Source organism: Salvelinus namaycush, chromosome 28 (genome assembly GCF_016432855.1).
Source record: "Salvelinus namaycush isolate Seneca chromosome 28, SaNama_1.0, whole genome shotgun sequence".
In the NCBI taxonomy this organism is placed as follows: domain Eukaryota; kingdom Metazoa; phylum Chordata; class Actinopteri; order Salmoniformes; family Salmonidae; genus Salvelinus; species Salvelinus namaycush.
The window spans coordinates 23409879-23433070 of record NC_052334.1 but is presented as its reverse complement, the minus strand read 5'-3'; the positions used below and the strand labels follow the sequence as shown (position 1 = coordinate 23433070).

Here is a 23192-nt window from a genome sequence, read left to right as displayed (position 1 = left end):
AAGTAATTTCACTCATGCAAATATCCAGTTGAGGACCATTTCTTTGTTCTGTTCATGCAAGTTTCTGCTCAAATGAATTGCACTGTAGCGCCCTCGTGTGGTGATGATCAAAAGTACGAAGAAAAAGTTCAGATGACTCCTGAGCAACGGGAACGCACTTCCCTGGATACGGGTTGATGACAAACCTTGCTGGGGCATGCTAGCTACAGGTGCACAATGTCTACCATATAAACACGCAAAAATTATATTTTTGTTTTCATAAAGAGAATAGCTGCAATAACAGATGTCCAAAACTGGTATTCGGTTAACTTAGTGGTCTGAGCAGACAGTGTCCGTGACAGTGTACTAATGTGCAGGCTGCAACTTGTGCAGGCTGCAACTTCGAATGTAAGTACATTTGCATTATCTGGCGTTACAGTTAGCTAGTCCGCTATCGACGTTAGCTTAGCTAGAGCTAACGTAGCTAGCTAGTAAACTAATTATTGCGTGACACAAATCACGTATTCTTGCTATTTGTACTTATATTAAATGTTTTCTATCTCTTATCTGTCCTCAAATTTTAGCTAACGGTAAATTTTATGATTTTTTTCAGATGCTTGTTTACTGATAGGTAAGATTACCCAGACAACCCCCTACAGCCCCCAAACCAAGACAAGCTAAGTTTAGCAATGTTCCTTATTTTAGCTATACATGACATGATCAACAATTGCTTATATTTCAGCACAGAACAACATGATACAGAGTGAAAAGCAAAGACATAATGGTGATGAGGAGGCTGTCAAAGAACTGGTGAGTAATTTTGTGTCAACCAGATACTTATGATTAAAACTAGTGTCATTTTCTGTTTGGCTTGTGGAGACACTTTTTTTGTACCTCAACAGTGTATTGCCAATGGGGTGTCTTATGAGAAGATACCCCAGGAAGGTAGCAGCATCACAGCCCTGGAGGTGTTCTTCTCAGGTTATCCTCGTATGGTTGGCCTCTCCCTTTTTCCAAGGCTGTGCCAGCTCACATTGGTAGGCCAGAGTATCAGTCACATCAAGGGCCTTGAGTCCTGTCCCCTGCTTCGGGAGTTCTGGGTGGTGGAATGCCAGCTGACAGTAAGATCCAGGTTTCTCTTCATTCCTTCATGCTGACATCTTGGAGATGTGTGTAGAGTTTTCATCTAAAGAGTATCTAAAACAGAATTATATTGACCATCAAAACTGAGCATCTTTGATTTCTCAATTCAGAATAGACTGCAAAATGTCTGCAAAATAACTGTATCTAGCTAGGATTTGCATTTTTATCTTTAATACCAACAATACTTTTTGGGGGGGGTATTTATTTTCATTATTGTAGGACATTTCTGGACTTCAGAATTGCCATCAGTTACAGAAGCTGTACCTCTATGACAATCAGATCAGTAAGATTGAGAATTTGGAGTCACTTGTCAATCTACAGGTGCTGTGGCTTAACAATAACTTCATCACTCACATAGAGGTATGGATGCATTTCTGTGTCATGTAAATGCACCTCATAATCTGTATAGATTGGTTTTGTTGAAATCTGCATTTTTTTTAGATGTCTCATCCTTTCTTCATACCTGTTTAAAGGGATTAAACAGACTTCAAAAGCTGAGAGAGCTGAATTTAGCTGACAATAACATTGAGAAGATAGGTGAGTTGAAGGTTCATCTCCAATGGCTATAAACTTGACAGATTACATCTTTGATGTATTTATAATGATAATTATTATATCTGTTTCACAGGACACAGTCTTGATCCTAATATCAGCATTGAAAATCTGAATTTATCTGGGAACAAGATCTGCTCTTTTAAGGTAAGAAAAAAAAACATGAAACTATTTTCAAATAATGGAAGGTTGTAATTCTGCACCTTCTCAATCTAATATCTGACTACCACCTTTGCATATGGTGAATTACAGGCTTGCTTTTCAGTCGAACATCTTGATTGCCTAATTTATAGTAGATTCTATATATGATAATTCATTCAAACCTTTATTCTAGTCAACAATGTAGAAATCAGTCACCCGACAAAGGATTGGGTATTATTATTGATTGGCCGTCAGTCTCGATAGTTTCCTATTTCCCCGGGTCTCTTTGATTTTGAAAGAGCTGATTACAGCAATTCCCTGTATTTTATCTATGTCGAAGGCCTATTGCTACGGCAGTACAGAAATATCTGCTGATTTTAACTGTTGCACAATTCATCTGAAGCTTACCATCTTTGCCATTTTGATATGACATTTCTCCTTTAGTTGCCTGTTAAAAAGAAAAATAAGGAAATAAGTCCTTCTCTTTTCAAATAATACAAACACTAATTTTCATTCACTCAAACACTAATTTCATTGAGCTGCATGAATTAACTGTATCAAATTTGCATGTGTCTTTTGTACTGTGGCAGGGTTAAAGGGAGATTCCCACAAAATTATGCATAAAATTGTGTTAAAAAATATATGTTTTACCATATTCTTACAACATACAGTATACAGAATGTCAGGTATGGCTTGAGTTTGGGTGAAGGAACAGTTGGTCCTCTATGATCTACCTTGAAACCTCAGAGTAACTCCCCACCAGCAAACAAGTAGAAATCCAATCATCTCATCAATCAATTATGTTAATGTAAATCCATTAAGGAGATGCCCTCCTCACAGATATACAGCATCAAAACCATTAGTGGGGTTGAGTGCCAATCAGGGTTGTGCATGCTTCAGTTTAGTGTTTTTAAATGTGTCCCTCTTAAGCATCAACATCATGTTATCGTCTTGTGTAACAGGAGCTGACCCTCCTGGCCCCATTGACCTGTCTGAGAGAGTTGGGACTGAAGGACCCCCAGTCAAGTCCCACCCCAGTATGTCTGCTGTGTAACTATGCCACCCACGTGCTCTACCACATGCCAGGCCTCCAGCGGCTTGACACCTACGACGTCTCCAGCAAGCATTTGAAGGACGCTGCTGAGGTACAGGTCAATAGTCCCAAGGGTCAGCTTTCGTAACTGTTGTCACTGTGCAGGCTCCAGGGCTGTGATAGCATAGAATTAGCAATTAGAATACTAGAATGGACATCACTTATTTTATAACAGTATTAAAGATCAGCCATTTTGGTAAAGAAGTAGAATTTCTCCCTGACCAAAATGGCTGCCATTACCACACCATTCTGGAACTTTGAGGGTTTATGACATAATCCCTCTAGTAATTTAATAGGATCTTAATGTCTGATACTCTCTATTACTGAGAGATTAAAGCATTTGTTTAATAAGTCGTCCCTGAACTCTGATGATGGATGTATTTTTCCGGTGTTGTTTTTTTTCTAATCTTGTAATTACAGTCTAATGAACTATGGTATAAATAAAGGGGTTCCATTGCATACAGTACATTGTAACATCTGTTCATTCCAGTCCACTGTGATTAAGAAGATGATGTACTACAACATGCGTGTGCGGACAGCCCAGAGGAACCTGGCAGAGACCCAGGCCAATCTGCTGGAGAACAAGAGGAATCTCTTACAGCTGCCAGAGGACCGCATCAGAGCTCTCAATTATGCCCTCAAAAACGTCCGTACAACACTATGCCCTCAACAATGGACTTTTGATGCATATGTCATATATTTACAGTGGTGCTTAATATGACTATTGTGTTGGTGTCTTGAGCAGCTGGAGTGTGAGCTGTCGGAGGTGCAGGCTCTGTGCAGGAATTCGGCCCGTACCTGGGAGGATGGACTGTCACCGCTGAGTGAGGGCTCAGGGGACCGCAGTGACACCCTTGCTGACATCACCCGCGACCCCGGCCTGGAACACAAGATCCTCTCCAAGCTGGACACCCTGAAGGAGAGGTTGCAATTTTGGAACAGGAAGCTGGAGGAGTGAGTTCATGTACATTAATAATGGATTAGACCTCCAAGAGTGTATAAATCTAAAATCAAATTATATTTGTCAAATGCGTCGAATACAACAGGTGTAGTAGACCTTACCGTGAAATGCTTACTTACAAGCCCTCAACCAACAATGCAGTTTTAAGAAAATAGAGTTAAGAAAATATTTATTAAATAAATTAAAGTTGAAAAAATCATAATAATAAATAAATAACACAGACCCCAAAGCAAATCAGGGGGAGAAAAATAAATCAAATCAAATCAAATTTTATTTGTCACATACACATGGTTAGCAGATGTTAATGCGAGTGTAGCGAAATGCTTGTGCTTCTAGTTCCGACAATGCAGTAATAACCAACAAGTAATCTAACCTAACAATTCCACAACTACTACCTTATACACACAAGTGTAAAGGGATAAAGAATATGTACATAAAGATATATGAATGAGTGATGGTACAGAACGGCATAGGCAAGATGCAGTAGATGGTATAGAGTACAGTATATACATATGAGATGAGTAATGTAGGGTATGGATACATGTATTAAATAGGTTTATTCAAAGAGGACAAATCATAGATGTTATGCTGAGAGGTAGATGTTCATTCTTCACTGTCTTCAGTGATTCTCTCCACAGAACAAAGGAAACAGGATGTCATTTATAACCCAACCCTAGCTTGTGGTTGACCAATTAGAATTCCTTGCAATAAAACTTGGCCAATGGCCAAATAACAAGTATCCTATTTCAGGCTCAATGTATAAACAATTTGGACCAATGAGAACTTGCCATGTAGCTATGAGTTCCAGACTGAAATTCCTCCCATGTCTCTGACCCATTGATCATTAATCCCCTTTTACAGAAAAAACCTTGCAATGAGTGACATGTATCCATCGTGATCCATTGATCGTTAGTACTCTATTGACTTTTAGTCCTCTTGACCTTTAGTCCTCTGTGTTGTGTATTTATCTTCGAAATATCCATCCATCCTAGACCATTTAAAAAAGAAATATACTTAAAATGAATTTTTAGAAAACATGAAAAAATAGACAGTATAAAAAACATTAGCAGTAAGCATAAAATCATTCACATTAAACACCTTGCATTTCTATAAAACACAAAGGGCATATTTTACTTGCTGTTACAATAAGAAATATTTTTTATAACTTTGTTTTAAATCTAAGTATTAACAGGTGTAATGATGATGTCTCACGATTCCTACCACATCATGTATTTGGAGGAAACTCACACCAAAAAATATTTTCTGCAAGACAATAATATTCAATCGTCCTATTGGCAAGGTAATCATTCACAAAGTCCTTTAAAAGTGACCAGCTCTTCCACACTGGTATCAGTCCCACATACAGTGCCTTGCAAAAGTATTGGCGTTTTTCCTATTTTACTGCATTACAACCTGTAATTTAAATGGATTTATATTTGGAATTCATGTAATGGACATACACAAAATAGTCCAAATTGGTGAAGTGAAAAAAATAACTTGTTTAAAAAAATAAAGAAATAAAAACGGAAAAGTGGTGCATGCATACAGTTGAAGTCGGAAGTTTACATACACTTAGGTTGGAGTCATTAAAACTCGTTTTTCAACCACTCCACAAATTTCTTGTTAACAAACTAGTTCTGGCAAGTCGGTTAGGACATCTACTTTGTGCATGACACAAGTAATTTTTCCAACAATTGTTTACAGACAGATTATTTAACTTATAATTCACTGTATCACAATTCCAGTGGGTCAGAAGTTTACATACACTAAGTTGACTGTGCCTTTAAACAGCTTGGAAACTTCCAGAAAATGATGTCATGGCTTTAGAAGCTTCTGATAGGCTAATTGACATCATTTGAGTCAATTGGAGGTGTACCTGTGGATGTATTTCAAGGCCTACCTTCAAACTCAGTGCCTCTTTGCTTGACATCATGGGAAAATCAAAAGAAATCAGCTAAGACCTCAGAAAAAGAATTGTAGACCTCCACAAGTCTGGTTCATCCTTGTGAGCAATTTCCAAACGCCTGAAGGTACCACGTTCATCTGTACAAACAATAGTACGCAAGTATAAACACCATGGGACCACGCAGCCGTCATACCGCTCAGGAAGGTGACACGTTCTGTCTCCTAGAGATGAACGTACTTTGGTGCGAAAAGTGCAAATCATTCCCAGAACAACAGCAAAGGACCTTGTGAAGATGCTGGAGGAAACAGGTACAAATATCCAAGTACAAGTATCTATATCCACAGTAAAACGAGTCCTATATCGACATAACCTGAAAGGCCACTCAGCAAGGAAGAAGCCACTGCTCCAAAACCGCCATAAAAAAGCCAGACTACGGTTTGCAACTGCACATGGGGACAAAGATCGTACTTTTTGGAGAAATGTCCTCTGGTCTGATGAAACAAAAATAGAACTGTTTGGCCATAATGACCATCGTTATGTTTGGAGGAAAAAGGGGGAGGCTTGCAAGCCAAAGAACACCATCCCAACCGTGAAGCACGGCGGTGGCAGCATCATGTTGTCGGGGTGCTTTGCTGCAGGAGGGACTGGTGCGCTTCACAAAATAGATGGCATCATGAGGCAGGAAAATTATGTAGATATATTGAAGCAACATCTCAAGACATCAGTCAGGAGGTTAAAGGTTGGTCGCAAATAGGTCTTCCGAATGGACGATGACCCCAAGCATACTTCCAAAGTTGTGGCAAAATGACTTAAGGACAACAAAGTCATGGTATTGGAGTGGCCATCACAAAGCCCTGACCTCAATCCTATAGAAAATTTGTGGGCAGAACTGAAAAAGCGTGTGCGAGTGAGGAGGCCTACAAACCTGACTCAGTTACACCAGCTCTGTCAGGAGGAATGGGCCAAAATGCACCTAACTTATTGTGGGAAGCTTGTGTAAGGCTACCCGAAACGTTTGACCCAAGTTAAACAATTTAAAGGCAATGCTATCAAATACTAATTGAGTGTATGTAAGCTTCTGACCCACTGGGAATGTGATGAAAGAAATAAAAGCTGAAATAAATCATTCTCTCTACTATTATTCTGACATTTCACATTCTTAAAATAAAGTGGTGATCCTAACTTTTTACTAGGATTAAATGTCAAGAATTGTGAAAAATGTTTAAATGTATTTGGCTAAGGTGTATGTAAACTTCTGTCTTCAAGTGTACATGTAGGTACAGTTATTAAAGTGACTATGCATAGATAATAACAGAGTAGCAGCAGCGTAGAATATGGGAGGGGCAACGCAAATAGTCTGGGTAGCCATTTGATTAGCTGTTCAGGAGTCTTATGGCTTGGGGGTAGAAGCTGTTTAGAACCCTCTTGGACCTGGACTTGGCGCTCCGGTACCACTTGCCGTGTGGTAGAACAGTCTATGACTAGGGTGGCTGGAGTCTTTGACAATTTTCAGGGCCTTCCTCTGACACCGCCTGGTATAGAGGTCCTGGATGGCAGGAAGCTTGGCCCCGGTGATGTACAGAGCCGTACGCACGAACCTCTGTAGTGCCTTGCGGTCAGACGCCGAGCAGTTGCCATACCAGGCAGTGATGCAACCAGTCAGGAAGCTCTCAATGGTGCAACTGTATAACATTTTGAGGACCTGGGGACCCATGCCAAATCTTTTCAGTCTCCTGAGGGGGAAAAGGCCTTGTCGTGCCCTCTTCACGACTTTCTTGGTGTGTTTGGACCATGATAGTTTGTTGGTCTTGTGGACACCAAGGAACTTGAAACTCTCAACCTGCTCCACTACAGCCCTGTTGATGTGAATAGTGGCGTGTTCGGCCCTCCTTGTCCTGTAGTCCACGATCATCTCCTTTGTCTTGAACACATTGAGGGAGAGGTTGTTGTCCTTGCACCATACTGCCAGGTCTCTGACCTCCTCCCTATAGGCTGTCTCATCAATGTCAGTGATCAGGCCTACCACTGTTATGTCGTCAGCAAACTTAATGATGGTGTTGGAGTCGTGCTTGGCCATGCAGTCGTGGTGAACAGGGAGTACAGGAGGGGACTAAGCACGCACCCCTGAGGGGCCCCCATGTTGAGGACCAGAGAGGCAGATGTGTTGTTCCCTACCCTTACCACCTGGGGGGGGGGGGGCTGTCAGGACGTCGAGGATCCAGTTGCAGAGGAGGGTGTTTAGTCCCAGGGTCCTTAGCATAGTGATGAGCTTTGTGGGCACTATGGTGTTGAACGCTGAGCTGTTTTCAATGAACAGCATTCTCAAATAGGTGTCCGTTTGCCCAGGTGGGACAGGGCAGTGTGGAGTGGGATTGAGATTGAGGGCATAGCAGGGTTTCTTATAAGTGTCCGGATTAGTGTCCCGCTCCTTGAAAGTGGCAACTTTAGCCTTTAGCTCTGTGCGGATGTTGCCTGTTATCCATGGCTTCTGGTTGGGATATGTACGTCCGGTCACTGTGGGGACAACGTCGTTGATGCATTTATTGATGAAGCCGGTGACTGAGGTGGTAAACTCCTTAATGCTATTTGATGGATCCCGGAACATATTCCAGTCTGAGCTAGCAAAACAGATCTGTAGCGTAGCATCCTCGTCATCTGACCACTTCCGTATTGAGCGAGTCACTGGTATTTCCTGCTTTCATTTTTGCTTGTAAGCAGGAATCAGGAGGATAGAATTGTGTGGAGTAAAGGTGGTCTAGAGTTTTTTTCCTCTGGTTGCACGTGACATGCTGGTAGAAATGAGGTAAAACGGATTTAAGTTTCCCTGCATTAAAAACCTCTTAGTGAATAGGGGGCGCTGTTTTCACTTTGGGAAAAAATCGTGCCCAAATTAAACGGCCTCGTACTCTGTTCTAGATCATACGATATGCATATTATTATTACTATTGGATAGAAAACACTGAAGTTTCTAAAACTGTTTGAATTATATCTGTGAGTAAAACAGAACTAATTTGGCAGCAAACTTCCAAACAGGAAGTGAAAATTCTGAAAATGGGGCTCTGTGTCAGGCCTTGTCTATTCAATTGCCTTATATTTATGGATCTGTATCCACTTCATACGCCTTCCACTAGATGTCAACAGGCAGTAGAATGTTGAATGGGGTGTCTAGCTTGATGTGAGACCGAATGAGAGCTTTTGGAGTGACAGGTCTGCCCTATTGGCAGTATTTAGCCACGCACCAGGGAACCCCACATTGTCTTCTGAAATGCGTTAGGTATACACAACGAAATACTCCGTCTTGGAATTTATTGGATACATATGAGAAAAACATCATAAAGATGGATTTTCAACTGAGTTTGACCAGTTTATTCGATGTTTATTGTGACTTTTGGAATTTTTCGTTCCATGCGCCAAGAGTTGATGGACATGTGCCCTCCACAATGCTAGCCAAAGTTGCTAATTCGACAGAAGAAATGGACATTCTAAAACAAAATAACGATTTATTGTGGAACTAGGACTCCTTGCACTACATTCTGATGGAAGATCATCAAAGGTAAGAGAATATTTATGATGTTATTTCGTATTTTTGTGGAATATGTTGGCTCCAACATGGCGGAGAATTGCTGGGCGCTGTCTCAGAATATTGCATGCTGTACTTTGTACTAAAGTTATTTTTTTTAAATCTAACACAGCGGTTGCATTAAGAACCAGTGTATCTTTCATTTGCTGTACAACATGTATTTTTTAGTAAAGTTTATGATGAGTTTTTTGGTTAGATTACGTGACTGTCCAAAATTTCTCCGGACAATTTGGTGCATTATGGCGCCGTATTCACAATGTAAAACTACGATTTATACCTATAAATATGCAAATTTTCGAACAAAACATAAGTGTATTGTATAACATGATGTTATAAGACTGTCATCTGATGAAGTTGTTCAAAGGTTAGTGATTAATTTTATCTCTATTTGTGGATTTTGTGAAAGCTATGTTAGCGGTGAATAAATGGCGTTGTGTGTTTGGCTATTGTGGTGAGCTAACATAAATATATATTGTGTTTTCGCTGTAAAACATTTTAAAAATCGGACATGTTGGCTGGATTCACAAGATGTTTATCTTTCATTTGCTGTATTGGACTTGTTAATGTGTGGAAGTAAAATATTTCAAAAAAATATTTTTGAATTTCGCGCGCGGAATGTTGTGGGTGTTCCGCTAGCGGAACCCCGGAGCGAGAAAGGTTTTAAAGTCCCCGGCTACTAGGAGCGCCGCTTCTGTATGAACATTTTCTTGTTTGCTTATGGCTTTATACAGCTTGTTGAGAGCGGTCTTAGTGCCAGCGTTGGTTTGTGGTGGTAAATAGATGGCTACGAAAAATATAGATAAACTCTATTGGTAGATAGTGCGGTCTACAGCTTATCATGAGGTAGTCTACCTCAGGCGAGCATATACCTTGAGACTACCTTAATATTAGACATTGTGCACCAGCTGTTATTGACAAATAGACGCACACCCCCACCCCTCGTCATACCAGACGTAGCTGCTCTGTCCTGCCGATGTACGGAAAACCAAGCCAACTGTACGTTATACGTGTCGTTGTTCAGCTACGACTCGGTGAAACATAAGATATTACAGTTTTTAATGTTCCGTTGGTCGGATAGTCTCGAATGGAGCTCATCCAGTTTATTCTCCAGTGATTGCACGTTGGCTAATAGAACGGATGGTAGAGGCGGGTTACCCACTTGCTGACTAATTCTCACTAGGCACCCTGATCTCCGCCCCCTGTATTTCCTTATTTTCTTCATGCGAATGACGGGGATTTGGGCCTTGTCGGGGAGCAACATTATATCATTCGCGTCAGCTCATTAAATAAAAAATCTTTGTCCAGTTCGAGGTGAGTAATCGCTGTTCTGATATCCAGAAGCTCTTTACGGTCATAAGAGACGGTAGCATCAACATTATGTACAAAATAAATTACAAACAATATGAAAAAACACACAAAATAGCACAATTGGTTAGAGCCCGTAAAACGGCGCCATTCTGAGAATTTCTAAACTTCTTTGAGTTTAGAAGGGTTTAATACAGTCTCATTTGGCATTCTTGTTTATATGTAAGCTTTCTATTGGCACTAAGATAATGAAGTGTGAAAAGGAGAGTGTTTTTATCTTGTTTTTGCAGGATTGAGTCCTGTTACCAGCGGGACTTGGCCCAAGCCACCAAAAGGAACGAGATGATGGTCTACTTTCTGCTGATGGAGCTTGAGACAGTGGGGAATATTCGGTTTGAAGAGGGCTGCTCCACAGACCCCTGGTACAAATGATCTCCTTTTACATAACAGTGACATTAGCTAGGGTACCTGCAGGGAAATTACTTATGTGATCATATAGTACTAGATCATGTAATGATATGTTTCATCCAAGTTTTTTCGGACTGATCTGTCTTGAGTTTACCTCATTTGTGTAGGTGATTTGTGTAGATGATTTATGTCGGTGATTTGCAGCATTTAGCTACTGAGTCCACTGTTTTCTCTCTCCTCCCAACAGGTTCACTTCCTGTTATGACCTTCTGCTCTCACGGTTCTGTGCGTGGGACTACAAGGCTCATGGCATCACTGGCATTAAGATCAACCGTATCATCCGCATCCATAACCGTTCTCTGCGGCTTCGTTTCGAGGACAAGCTTCATACCCTGTTGGCCAGCGAGGAGTCGACAATGTTCTCACAGTGAATTCCCATGATGAGACTGTTAAATCTTAAAATGGCACCTCTTTCTTCTACACACAGCGTTCCTTTTCTCTATGATATTCACCTCAGCTCTTCAGTATTATGTCTATGTCTAATATTACACAGAAGTAGTTGAACATTTATGTTTTTTGATAACAGACCACATAAACTGAAATATTTTGACAGTATTTACATTTATCTGACTGCAGTTCCATCTGTGCAGGAATTACAAACGCTGGCTGGAGTACCTGTTCTATGTGTCTGATCCTGAAAGAACCAGTGAGAAGAATGAGATGTTGCACATTCCAGAGGACGGCTTTAAAACAGCAGATATGTATAAGGTACACATATTGCTTATTTAGACTGTACACTATGCCTGAGATTGTGTCATTATTTTAGTTCTTGACACTGTCATGTGTCTTGTGTCTGTGTTAGGCCCTGGGCAGAGAGAGAGCTGTACCCTTGTCTAACAGCCTGAGTGTGATGGACAGCCCCAGGATTCAGTACACACAGCGACAGGCCAACCAAGGCACCTCCAAGCAGAGCATAGACCCTCTTCTTTTCAGACATGGTCTGTATGGTCCTATTTCATCCTTTCACACACTTCAATGAATTTGTATTGCTAATGAAACCTTGAGGATATAAATCAGGATAAAAATGTAAATGTACAAATTATATTTTTTTGCTTTTAATGAACCTGTGTCAGAGAAACTGAAATGGAATTATTCAAACTCTCCTCCTGTTTCAAGGTCAGCTCATAGTGTCCAAAGTGTTCCTGGGCCGCAGCTTCCCCATCCATGAAGGGGATTCAGTGGACGCCCTCAACTACCCCAAAGCTCACTCTGTTTACCGCAATGTGAGCCCAGAGCAGGTCCATAAGACAAATGGAGGTAATGTCATGTGAAATATCACAACTGTTACTTTTCAGAACAACCAGTTTTTTACTGGTGACAGTAGAATGGAAACAGCCAGCAAAAGTCAACATTCTTCTATTCCATCTTATTGTTGACCAACCTGAGACTTCTATCCAAATAGAGAGGCCTTGCTCCTCCAAGATCCACAGTGGCTGTGACTGCAGTCTGAGACAGAGTCAGTGGTTTGTATTTGACCGTGAGCTTGTCCTGCCGGAGTACCTCATCGACTTTGAGTATATCTCGCAGGTAGGAAAAAGTATACCCTGTTTGTCTTTCAATGTTCCAATTTTTATAAACCCACCAACCAGGTGCTGATATTCACCAACCGTTTGTCCTCACCACTATGATGTTCCCTCCTCTCAGGACCGAGCACAGCCTGCGTTCCCAGAGCCCAACAGCAGAGGCACAGACGACACCCCTCCCAACGATATCAACCTGGACGAGGAAACTCTAAACATGGAGCCCATGCTCAAACCGCGGCCCAAGCTGCTGAGCCTGGACGAGAAGACTTTACTCAATGTAGCCAGGGCCAACGTCCTCAGTCAGATTACAGTAAGGGTTGAGGCCTCTGAGTGAGGGACTAACACATAATGGTACTTTAGCCCAGTAGGTTTAGCACTGATATCCTCTCTGTACTGTGCTGGTGCCCCACTTTCATCTTTCTTCTTTCCTGGTCAAAGGTGTTGAATCTCCATGGCAACAGCCTGAGTAAGCTGAAGGAGATCTCTCGTCTGACAGCCCTGCGCCGCCTGACTATCAGCTTCAATGAGTTTACACAACTAGATGACATCTCCCACATGGTGCGTTCTGACGGGTGGGGCGTTTAGGTCGACCAATCTTCATGAATCATTTTCAACTTGGAGTCCTACATACAGCAAATATGTTCCATAATGTTTCTCTGTGTTCCTCCAGCCCAACCTGGAGTTTGTGGACGCCAGCTACAACCACCTGCTGACCCTGGAGGGGCTGAGGGGTCTGGGGCGGCTCAATCAACTGGACCTGCGCTGGAACCAGCTGACCCGCGCTAGGGAGGAGACTGCTGTGCTCCGGAAACATGCCCCCACCCTGCTGAGACTGGACACCCGCCACAACCCCTGGCATAGGGTAAAACCACACACACTACCACCAGCTTTAACGTTGGTCTAGTCTAGTGTCCATATAGTAAGACCATAAGACACTGTGCTGATGAAAGTGATGCGTTTGTCCCAGCCCGAGGCGGTAAGGATGACGGTTCTGGGACGTCTGATTAGCCTTACACACCTGGATGACATGCTGGTGACAGAGGAAGAGGCAGGCGCTGCTGTTCAGATGGCTGCAGGCTCCAGAATCAGCCAGGTAAGAGTTAGACAAGAGAATCACTCTCTTCTTAGTTCATAATTTGCCAGATAAGTTGAATACTTTAATGTAAGTGGGCTACCTTTGCTGTTACATGCTGCGTGAGAAAGTTTGGTCTAACGTCTGTGTTGAGAGTAGTAATTCCTCAGTCTGATTCACACTCTGGCTACAGGCATCTCTGCTGGCCCACTCCCGGACGGACAGTGAGCGTCCCCGCAGTCTCAGCCTGCTCTCTGCAGCCCAGCTCCTGGATCAACTCAGCCCCTCGCCCTGGGACATCACTGGAGACCTAGAGCAAGGCTGGACCACCAAGGTGAAACAAACACTAATATACACAATACTGGAGTCCAGGAACAATAAAGATGTACTCGTTTCAGCTTGTGGTTTATGGGTTCTCTCCAGGTGCTTCATCTGCGGTACAAGTGCAGTCTGTTTACTTAACAGTGACCTCTGAACTCTGAGCAGATCACAGCCCTTAACCTTGACAGCCAGAGGCTCTCCAGGCTCACCAACCTGGACAAACTGGTCAACCTGCGCTGGGCCTCCTTCAATGACAACAACATCTCTAAAGTGGAGGGTCTGGACAACTGCCAGCATCTAGAGGAGCTGTCCCTCAACGACAACTGCATCTCTAGGCTAGACGGTCAGTCCTAATCTCAATGGTCACCACATGACAAATTATTAAGTGTTGTCATATATATTTTAACACAATAGAAAACCCTTGGCACTCTTGGTTCAGAATGCACTAGGTCTATTCAAGGAAGAGAGAATTATTTGGTATTAACAAGGGAATCATGTCCATCAAAGATGTATGAGATATCCCTCCCTATCTTTGTCCTCTCAGGTGTGTCCAAACTGCACCAGCTCACTAAGCTCAGTGTGAATGGGAACCAGCTGTCCTGTCTGGACGGCACTGTCCTGGACCGGATGCCCAACCTCCACTTCTTGTCTGTGGAGAACAACTGCATTGGCTCCCTGAACGGGGTGCATAGGGCCCGCTCACTATTCGAGCTGTACATAGGCAACAACATCATCACCTCCACACGAGACATCTACCACCTAAAGGTGAGCTGACCTCACACAGCCAAGCATGATAACATACTGTACACCAACCCACAGGATACATAAAAGCTGTTTTTTATACACTGTTACTAATAGTCAATGTGGAAATTAAAATAAAGTAAGATAATTGTTTTTTACATTTCTTTCTAGGCTTTGACAAACTTAATCATTTTGGATCTGTATGGTAATCCTTTAGTGGAGAAACTGGAAAGCTATAGGATTTATGTGGTGTTCCATCTACCCTCTCTAAAGGCACTGGATGGGGTTGCAGTGGTATGTTTACGTCATAATCAAATAGAGCTATTCGTTTTAGAGATAAATAAAACTTTTGCTGAATTGAGATGAAACAGAAGTGACGTCATTGTTATCCACAGGAAATGACGGAGTGTGAAAATGCCAAGGATGTGTTTGGTGGACGCCTGACCCCTGACATGGTGGCAGAGAAACTGGGACACTCCAACTACTCCGACGTCGTTGATCTCAACCTGCAGTCCAGTGCCATCAGGTCATTGAGCATAGTGTACTGTGTAGTAGTTCATCACAGTATTTCAGTCACCTTTTAGATGAGTAGAAGAGACAGTAAAAGAAAGAGTGAGTGTGTATAAACTGTTCCCTTTCTCCCCAGTATGGTGGACCTGGCCCCAGCAGACCTGTTCCACAACATGCGCAGTGTCAACCTGGAGCACAACAACCTCACCTCCTTCAGTGGCCTTGTCTACCTGCCCAACATCAAGGTGGGCCTGCCAAATGATTGTTACCAACCGGCCAGACTTTTCCGACCATTCTAAAATGTAATCTGTGCCATATATTTTACATTTATCAGTTGCACTGTCAGGTTTTTTAAAACCATCAACAATAAAATAAAATCTTATTTTCTTCCATGTAGGCACTATGTTTGAACTATAACCACATAGAATCCATCCTGCCCAGGCAGAAGGCCCAGGCCCCCCTGACTAACAGACAGATTCTCTACCACAAGGTGAACTCCAGTGGCTATGGCCAGCAGGGCTCATCAAAAGGCAGCAGGTACCAGCAGTACAGATAAAAGTATATTATTTGAACATGGCATTGAAATGTATTACTTTTAAACCTAGTTTGTGAGTCGTAAATGTACAATTCATGAATAGCTTTAAACATTTCTGTCTTCTCAGTATACTGTGTGGTTGGCAAAGGACTAATTTCATGTCTTTGTTGCAATAGACTAGAGTATATTTTTCTACTTTCAGCCACTTGGGGGCAGCATGAAGCTGTTGAAGTGACAAAGATTTTAGGCTTCTATTAGCTGCTCTCAGAAAAGCACAAATCTCCCTTTTCACTGATACTATTGAAAAAGACCAGAGGAGAGTTTACACAAAGTAAAAGGTTTAAAATGTGAAGGGGGTTTGGGGGGGGTCAGGCTTTTGTGTGGTTTGCCTTGAGTTGCTGTGCACCTGAGGTCTGGCCTTCTAAATGAGGCACTGGGGAGAGAAGTTGCAGTGCATTCAGTCAGAGTGGCAGCTAAAGCTCAGAGTGCCCATTCTTTCCCTCTCTTTCAGGGAAGTGGGTCCTGTGGACAGCCTAGAGCCACTAATGAGCAGCCTGGAGGTGCTGCATTTGAGCCACAATGGCATCTCAAATATGGCCAATCTGCAGCTCAGCAGGCTCACAAATCTCAAAGCACTCTTCCTCCAAGGTACAGTAACAGCTTCCTTCAGGTTTCAAAGCTGATGAAAAGTACAGCTCAGTAACAGTAACAGACGAGGCTCTCTCAGACCTGTCCAGGTGGAGATGATGCAACAAGAATAGGAACGAAATGGGCATGGCAATGAGTCACAGGAAAACAGTGCCTTTTTCTGTCTGCCATTGTTTGCATTTGATTATTGTTTTCTTCAGTTGAGTGACTGTTTGATCCTAATCCCACCCTGGATGTTTGTTTATAATCCTGTCAAGACAGCTTTGTACACACCACAGACCACACTCACTATACACACGGATTCAGGGCAGAAGATGCACCTTTTCCAGTTCCTCTTTAAAATGGCAATCTGTAGTTACTACATACATTTTTGTACTTTTCAATTATAGATATATACCTATAACTTATAAATGCCTCATTAGCTTTGTTCAACTGTCGTTACCTATCAGAACCCAAAATATAAGCTTGTTTTATTCCATTGTTTGTAAACAATGTAATTGTAAACACACACTGTATAGCCCCAAAATATGGTTAAAACTATTATTTTAATCGCATGGATGGTCAGTCCTATCGATAGCTCTGTCTATGAATGTGGTTACATTGCTCAAGCCCCATCCCTCAGCAGTTTACCAAAAACAGTGGCGGGGAGTTCGCTCTGTTGTTGGTTCAACTTCAGATTTCCCCTTTAAGTATCTGAGTGAATTTCAGAGTTAATGATTGAAATTCACAGTGTTGTAATTTGCAATGATGCCGCCCAGTCAAATCATATTGGTAACAGGGGGTATCTGTAGTCATGTAATTACCTACTGATGTAATATCTTACCTTCTCCTCTCAGGTAATGAGATCAGCCAGGTGGAGGGCTTGGAGGGTCTGCATCAGCTCCGGGAGCTGGTCTTGGACCGGAACCGGATCAAGGCCCTGGGGGAGAACTCCTTTTTTGGTCAGGCTTTTCTGCTGGAGCTGCACCTGGCAGAGAACCGCCTCCGGGAACTTAACCACCTCCAACCCCTTACCGAGCTGAGGAGGCTGTTCCTGGGCATGAACAAACTACAGGTACCCCTCCTCCAGCAGTCCCCCAGTGTCCTGCAACTGCAAGTTATTGCACTTTCTGGCAATACTGAGCCATTCATATGCATTCATATACTGTAATGAGGAATTCATTCATTCACAGTGTGGAAATGTCCACCAAGTTCAAAGTCAAACTCCCTGTACAGCAGTTACTGAATTATGGTGATGCACTCATCATGTGCAGAGCATTTGGCGTCTGTTTTATTTTGATCTACAGTGTATTCTAGGGGGTAGAAATATAGTTCCATAATTATAGATCGTTACCACCCCACTGTGGTGTGTGTGTGGGGGTAGCTAGTATTAAGGAGAATCGACATTGACTGAAGGTCAGGGTTATACGTATGAGGACAGAGAGGAACAATCAAGGCAACGTGTAATCAGTGTCTCAGCCTACATCTCATTCTCACCCCAGGCGGGTGATTTGTGCTTTGTCTCTTTTTTCCCCAATTCGCTTCTTTTTCTTCCTTAATCTTTTCATGTTTTCAATTAATGGAGGTCTGTGTGAGTCACAGCCCGGCTCAGTCACGTTCCGTGGGGGAGAGAGACGCCCCCGCTCCCCTTTTGGATGCCTAAACTCTCATGAGATTAATGAAAGATCACACATGTAATCTCTCCCATAAGCTGCCCCGCTCCTCTCTCACAGCTTCAAAATGTGGATGAGGTTTGGCCCTAATGGATTGGGGAGGGGTTAAATTCATGCTGCTATGAAGTGAGTAGGACAGACAGTATAATATGTCTTATCTCTCCTTTCTATTCCCTGTAGGACATCTCAGAGCTGGACAAGCTAGAAGTCCTTCCCTCCCTGATTGAGCTGTCAGTTGTAGGGAATCCTGTGAGTATCTATTTGTTTTTTTACCAATGTCGGTTACAACCTTGTATGTCTTCCGGAAGCTACAATTACTACAATCAAGCAAGGGCTCAGTGAATGAAAGGGCTCAGTATGAAAATTGTCAAATTATTCCCATTATGGGTCTCCTTCGCCTGCATTTCAGTGTGTGTTCATTTTGTCTGAAAAGCCCCTGAGTTCTGTGCGCAATGGAAATCCAAGAGACCAAACCTGGCTGCTCTTATTTAGAGGCCAGAGGACACTTCAAATATGTGTACTGAGACACAGACTCTCTCACACACACACACATACATACACACACACACACATTACCTCATTTACACCCTCACCCAAATTCTCACACACAAGCTCACAGACTCACTTTTACCAAACACACACTCAGTGCAATTCTGTAGTTCTAAATTAAGCGATTACATGATGGACCATCTGCTTTGCCTCAAACTGGCCTGCATCAGAGACAAATCCGCTGACCAAATGGCAGGACCGTTATCAGACACTATTGGCCTGGGTTCAGCACCCATCTGGAGCCCATGGATCAGAGCTCTTATTGCCCAGTGCAGAGGGCTTGCCATCCATGGAGGCCTTCTCAGCTGGGCCAGCCTGTTTACCCCACAGCCCCCACCCATCCCATCCCTTCCCTTCCCCCATGGGGCTTAATCCTGCCAGGGTGGAGAGCCAGCAGCCGCTCCAGAGACAATACCCCCTGCTGTCAGCCGCATGAGATCACTGCTGCACCCATGTGCCCTGGCCAGATCATCTCTCCTCTCCTTCTCTTCTGTTCAGTTTTCCCTCCTGTAGGGACTGACAGGGCTCTGACCGGAGAGGATGGCTTTGTCCCCTGTGAAGGGGGAGCAGAGGGTTCCATCAGCTGGACGGGGGGGAGGGTAGGGCTAGTGGGGCCGGCATAGGAGATGATGAGAGTGTGGTCTCTGAGGGTGGTGAATTCAGAGAACTGTGTTGGACTCACAAACAGACCCATGCCAGTTTAGTCCTTACAGGACAGCCTTCACTCCGAGGTCCTACATGAGTAAATGTTTTCTGTTGTCACAGGTGGCCCGGCGATCCCTCCATAGGCCGGCAGTGGTACTACGCCTCTCCAGACTGCAGGTTCTGGATGGGGTGATGGTCACCCTGGAGGAGAGGACCAGGGCTGAGCTACTCTGCACAGATGTCCAGGTGAGAGTTATGGTACTGCCTTTGTGTATCACCTGGTTGGTAAGAGCTTTGTCTTCTTAACTGCATCTTCTCCTGCGACCACTGCAGCTATCTCCGACCTAAGAAGCCACAAAGGCCTAATTTCTGTTAAAGGCCAGATAACTGGCCATATCATGTCAACTGCAATGCAACTTGAACTCAAACAGCGTACAGAAAAACAACAACCAAACAGCAACTACCAAAACACAAGGATCAAACTTCCAGTTTGTCTCCCTGATTTGATCTGCACATAACAAGAGATGGGGGCAGTAATGCTCCTCCAGTGCTGAATTAAAAGCAGCCTAAGCCAGCTCAGTTCATCCTGCTGATTAGATGAAATGTGCACGGCCGATAATGCACCAATGGATTTGCCCCCCTATTAGCTGGGTCAACCCGGCCCCCTGTGCTCGTTGAGAGTATTTGGGAGCGAGAGGGAGAGGGGGATCCTGGGCTTTCTCATTAAAAACATAAATTCAAAACCCTCTTCCTGCTCTTGACCCCCATCCCGTTCGTTTCAGGCTTATGCCTGCTCTCACCCAGCTCTTTTTTTTGTTTTCATTCAACAGTTGTTATTATTATTGAGTGATCATTATCATTCTCTAATTAGATTTTTACACGTGATGAAAGACAATAGAAATGTAGCCATCCATACTGTAACGTGGGTGTAGCAGAGACTAGCTATGGAGGATGTAGTGAGGCAGGAAGCATAGATGGGAGCCAATGCAGGACATATTAGTGAGGTCAGAGAGTTGAGACAGTGTTGCTAACATGTCCCCATGTGCACTTATTATGGACACCCATTAATATCACCTGACTCAAAGTAGCTTTATGTAGGCTGTATATCCTCTTTTGTGGTATAGTATTGGTGTGGTATTCACTGTCTCTCCCTTTCTCCCCACAGTGCCCAATGGCTCATGGGTCCGGCATGGATATGAACCTGCCTGGCCTGCTTCCCCTCATGTCCCGAACTGCCCCTCTGCGGGGGACCAGTCTGAGTGGAGGACTGCATCTGCAGCACTTCCTGGGTCATGAGATCGTGATGCCCTGCAACTTGGATGAAGCACTGCCCCATGACACGCCCAAACGTTAGTTAGCACTCCCTATTAAATGTCACACACACGGCACATCCGCACAGTACATCATGATATCCTCATCAATATTAATCAAATACCAACATTAGAATCTAAAAGTGTCTGGTTATGGGGAACACACATGTTTCATTCACCTCCATGATGGGCAGAGCTGTTAACCAACACAGAGAGCATACGTCTTTCTCTCTCTCTCTTAGGCTATGCTATGGGACTCAGGCTCGGTTATCCACTCATTAGGGTTTGACACTCATCCGGTCAGAGATAGCACTTTAATCCACACAACTGTGTTAATTCCCATCTCAGACAAGAAGCAAAAACACAGCAGCGCTGCCAACCACGCCCGCAGTGCCCAGGCAGAGATGACCTTTAGGCAGATCAGAGGAATGGCAAGTACCCTGCCATCCACCGGCCTCCTTCCTAACGGGTACAGGGTCCTGATTACCAACCTCGAGCAGGACAGCAGGTGGGTAAAGCCCTAAACTCAGACCCTTGGGTTGTAGTGAGTAAATCTAGTTTGGTCTTGAGGTCAGATGTCCGTGTTCTAGAGCGGAGGATACACTGTAAAACCCTACCTGTATGCTTGTGTTTCTTTTACAGATTCCAGAGTGGTGGTGCTCCTAAACCCCCACCCATTTAGCACCCCAGGGGTTTGGGCAGAGGAATGGGGGACACTACTGTGGGCACAAGGAAGTAGAGAAATGGGAGGATCCTGATACTCCTGTTTAGGTCATTGCACACATGCAGAGTAAGAGTGGGAGGTATTGTTCAGCTGAATTCGGTTCACTTCTGCTCCATAGACTGTAGATTAGTGAACTGCGGATAACCCCCTTTCCTTTAGTTTGTCTATTTATAAATGTACACTGAAAAAAAATATCAACTCAACATGTAAAGTGTTGGTCCCATGTTTCATGAGCTGAAATAAAAGATCCCAGAAATGTTCCATACACACAAAAAGCTTGTTTCTCTCAAATTTTGTGCACAAATTTGTTTACATCCCTGTTGGTGAGCATTTCTCCTTTGCCAAGATAATCCATCCACCTGACAGGTGTGGCATATCAAGAAGCTGATCAAACAGCATGATCATTACAAGGTGCACCTTGTGCTTGGGACAATAAAAGGCCACTCTAAAATGTGTAGTTTTGTCACACAACACAATGCCACAGATTCACACAACACAATGCCACAGTCTCAAGTTTCTAGGGAGCGGCAATTGGCAAGCTGACTGCAGGAATGTCCACCAGAGCTGTTGCCAGATAATTGAATGTTAATTTCTTTACCATAAGCCACCTCCAATGTCATTTTAGAGAATTTGGCAGTACGTCCAACAGGCCTCACAACCGCAGACCACGTGTATGGCATTGTGTGGGCGAGCGGTTTGCTGATATCAACGTTGTGAACATAGTGCCACATGGTGACGGTGGGGTTATGGTATGGGCAGTCTTAAGCTACGGACAACAAACACAATTGCATTTAATCGATGGCAATTTGAATGCACAAAAACACCGTGACGAGATCCTGAGGCCTATTTTTTTTTAAAGGTTTCTGTGACCTATAGATGCACATCTGTATTCCCAGTCATGTGAAATCCAAAGATTAGGGCATAATGAATGTATTTCAATTGACTGATTTCCTCATATGAACAGTAAGTCAGTAAAATCTTTGAAATTGCCGCATGTTGCGTTCTATATTTTTGTTCAGTATATTTACTTTTGTGACATATAATGTGAAACATGAACTGCTGTATGCTTTGTCAAAATATATGTGATGTCTATACTTTACGTTTTTTTCTTTTCATTTTCACAAACACGTTTAGGGCCAGTGAGCTGATGATACTTGAAAAGAGCTACATGTCCAGTTGAAGTCGGAGGTTTACATACACTTAGGTTGGAGTCATTAAAACTCGTTTTTCAACCACTCCACAAATTTCTTGTTAACAAACTATAGTTTTGGCAAGTCGGTTAGGACATCTACTTTGTGCATGACACAAGTAATTTTTCCAACAATTGTTTACAGACAGATTATTTCACTTCTAATTCACTGTATCACAATTCCAGTGGGTCAGAAGTTTACATACACTAAGTTGACTGTGCCTTTAAACAGCTTGGAAACTTCCAGAAAATGATGTCATGGCTTTAGAAGCTTCTGATAGGCTAATTGACATCATTTGAGTCAATTGGAGGTGTACCTGTGGATGTATTTCAAGGCCTACCTTCAAACTCAGTGCCTCTTTGCTTGACATCATGGGAAAATCAAAAGAAATCAGCTAAGACCTCAGAAAAAGAATTGTAGACCTCCACAAGTCTGGTTCATCCTTGTGAGCAATTTCCAAACGCCTGAAGGTACCATGTTCATCTGTACAAACAATAGTACGCAAGTATAAACACCATGGGACCAAACAGCTGTCATACCGCTCAAGAAGGAGACGCGTTCTGTCTCCTAGAGATGAACGTACTTTGGTGCGAAAAGTGCAAATCAATCCCAGAACAGCAAAGGACCTTGTGAAGATGCTGGAG

At 43.1% G+C, this 23192-nt stretch overlaps 1 protein-coding gene across 1 annotated transcript; it reads left to right on the top strand.

The window, feature by feature from the left end:
• Positions 1-732: 732 nt before the first annotated feature.
• lrrc9 (leucine rich repeat containing 9) lies at positions 733-21574 on the top strand. The gene is made up of 33 exons (XM_038967720.1): positions 733-789; positions 882-1100; positions 1342-1482; positions 1596-1659; positions 1751-1821; positions 2778-2960; positions 3399-3554; positions 3654-3676; positions 3734-3862; positions 10951-11082; positions 11316-11495; positions 11719-11836; positions 11931-12066; positions 12245-12385; positions 12531-12655; positions 12773-12961; positions 13090-13209; positions 13322-13513; positions 13619-13744; positions 13917-14057; positions 14210-14387; positions 14589-14809; positions 14957-15079; positions 15181-15311; positions 15432-15540; positions 15693-15832; positions 16342-16478; positions 17315-17532; positions 18311-18379; positions 19445-19570; positions 20490-20673; positions 20983-21142; positions 21277-21574. The coding sequence occupies exons 1-33, from the start codon at positions 733-735 to the stop codon at positions 21314-21316; spliced, it is 4479 nt and encodes a 1492-aa protein (XP_038823648.1). The 3' UTR covers positions 21317-21574.
• Positions 21575-23192: the final 1618 nt, after the last annotated feature.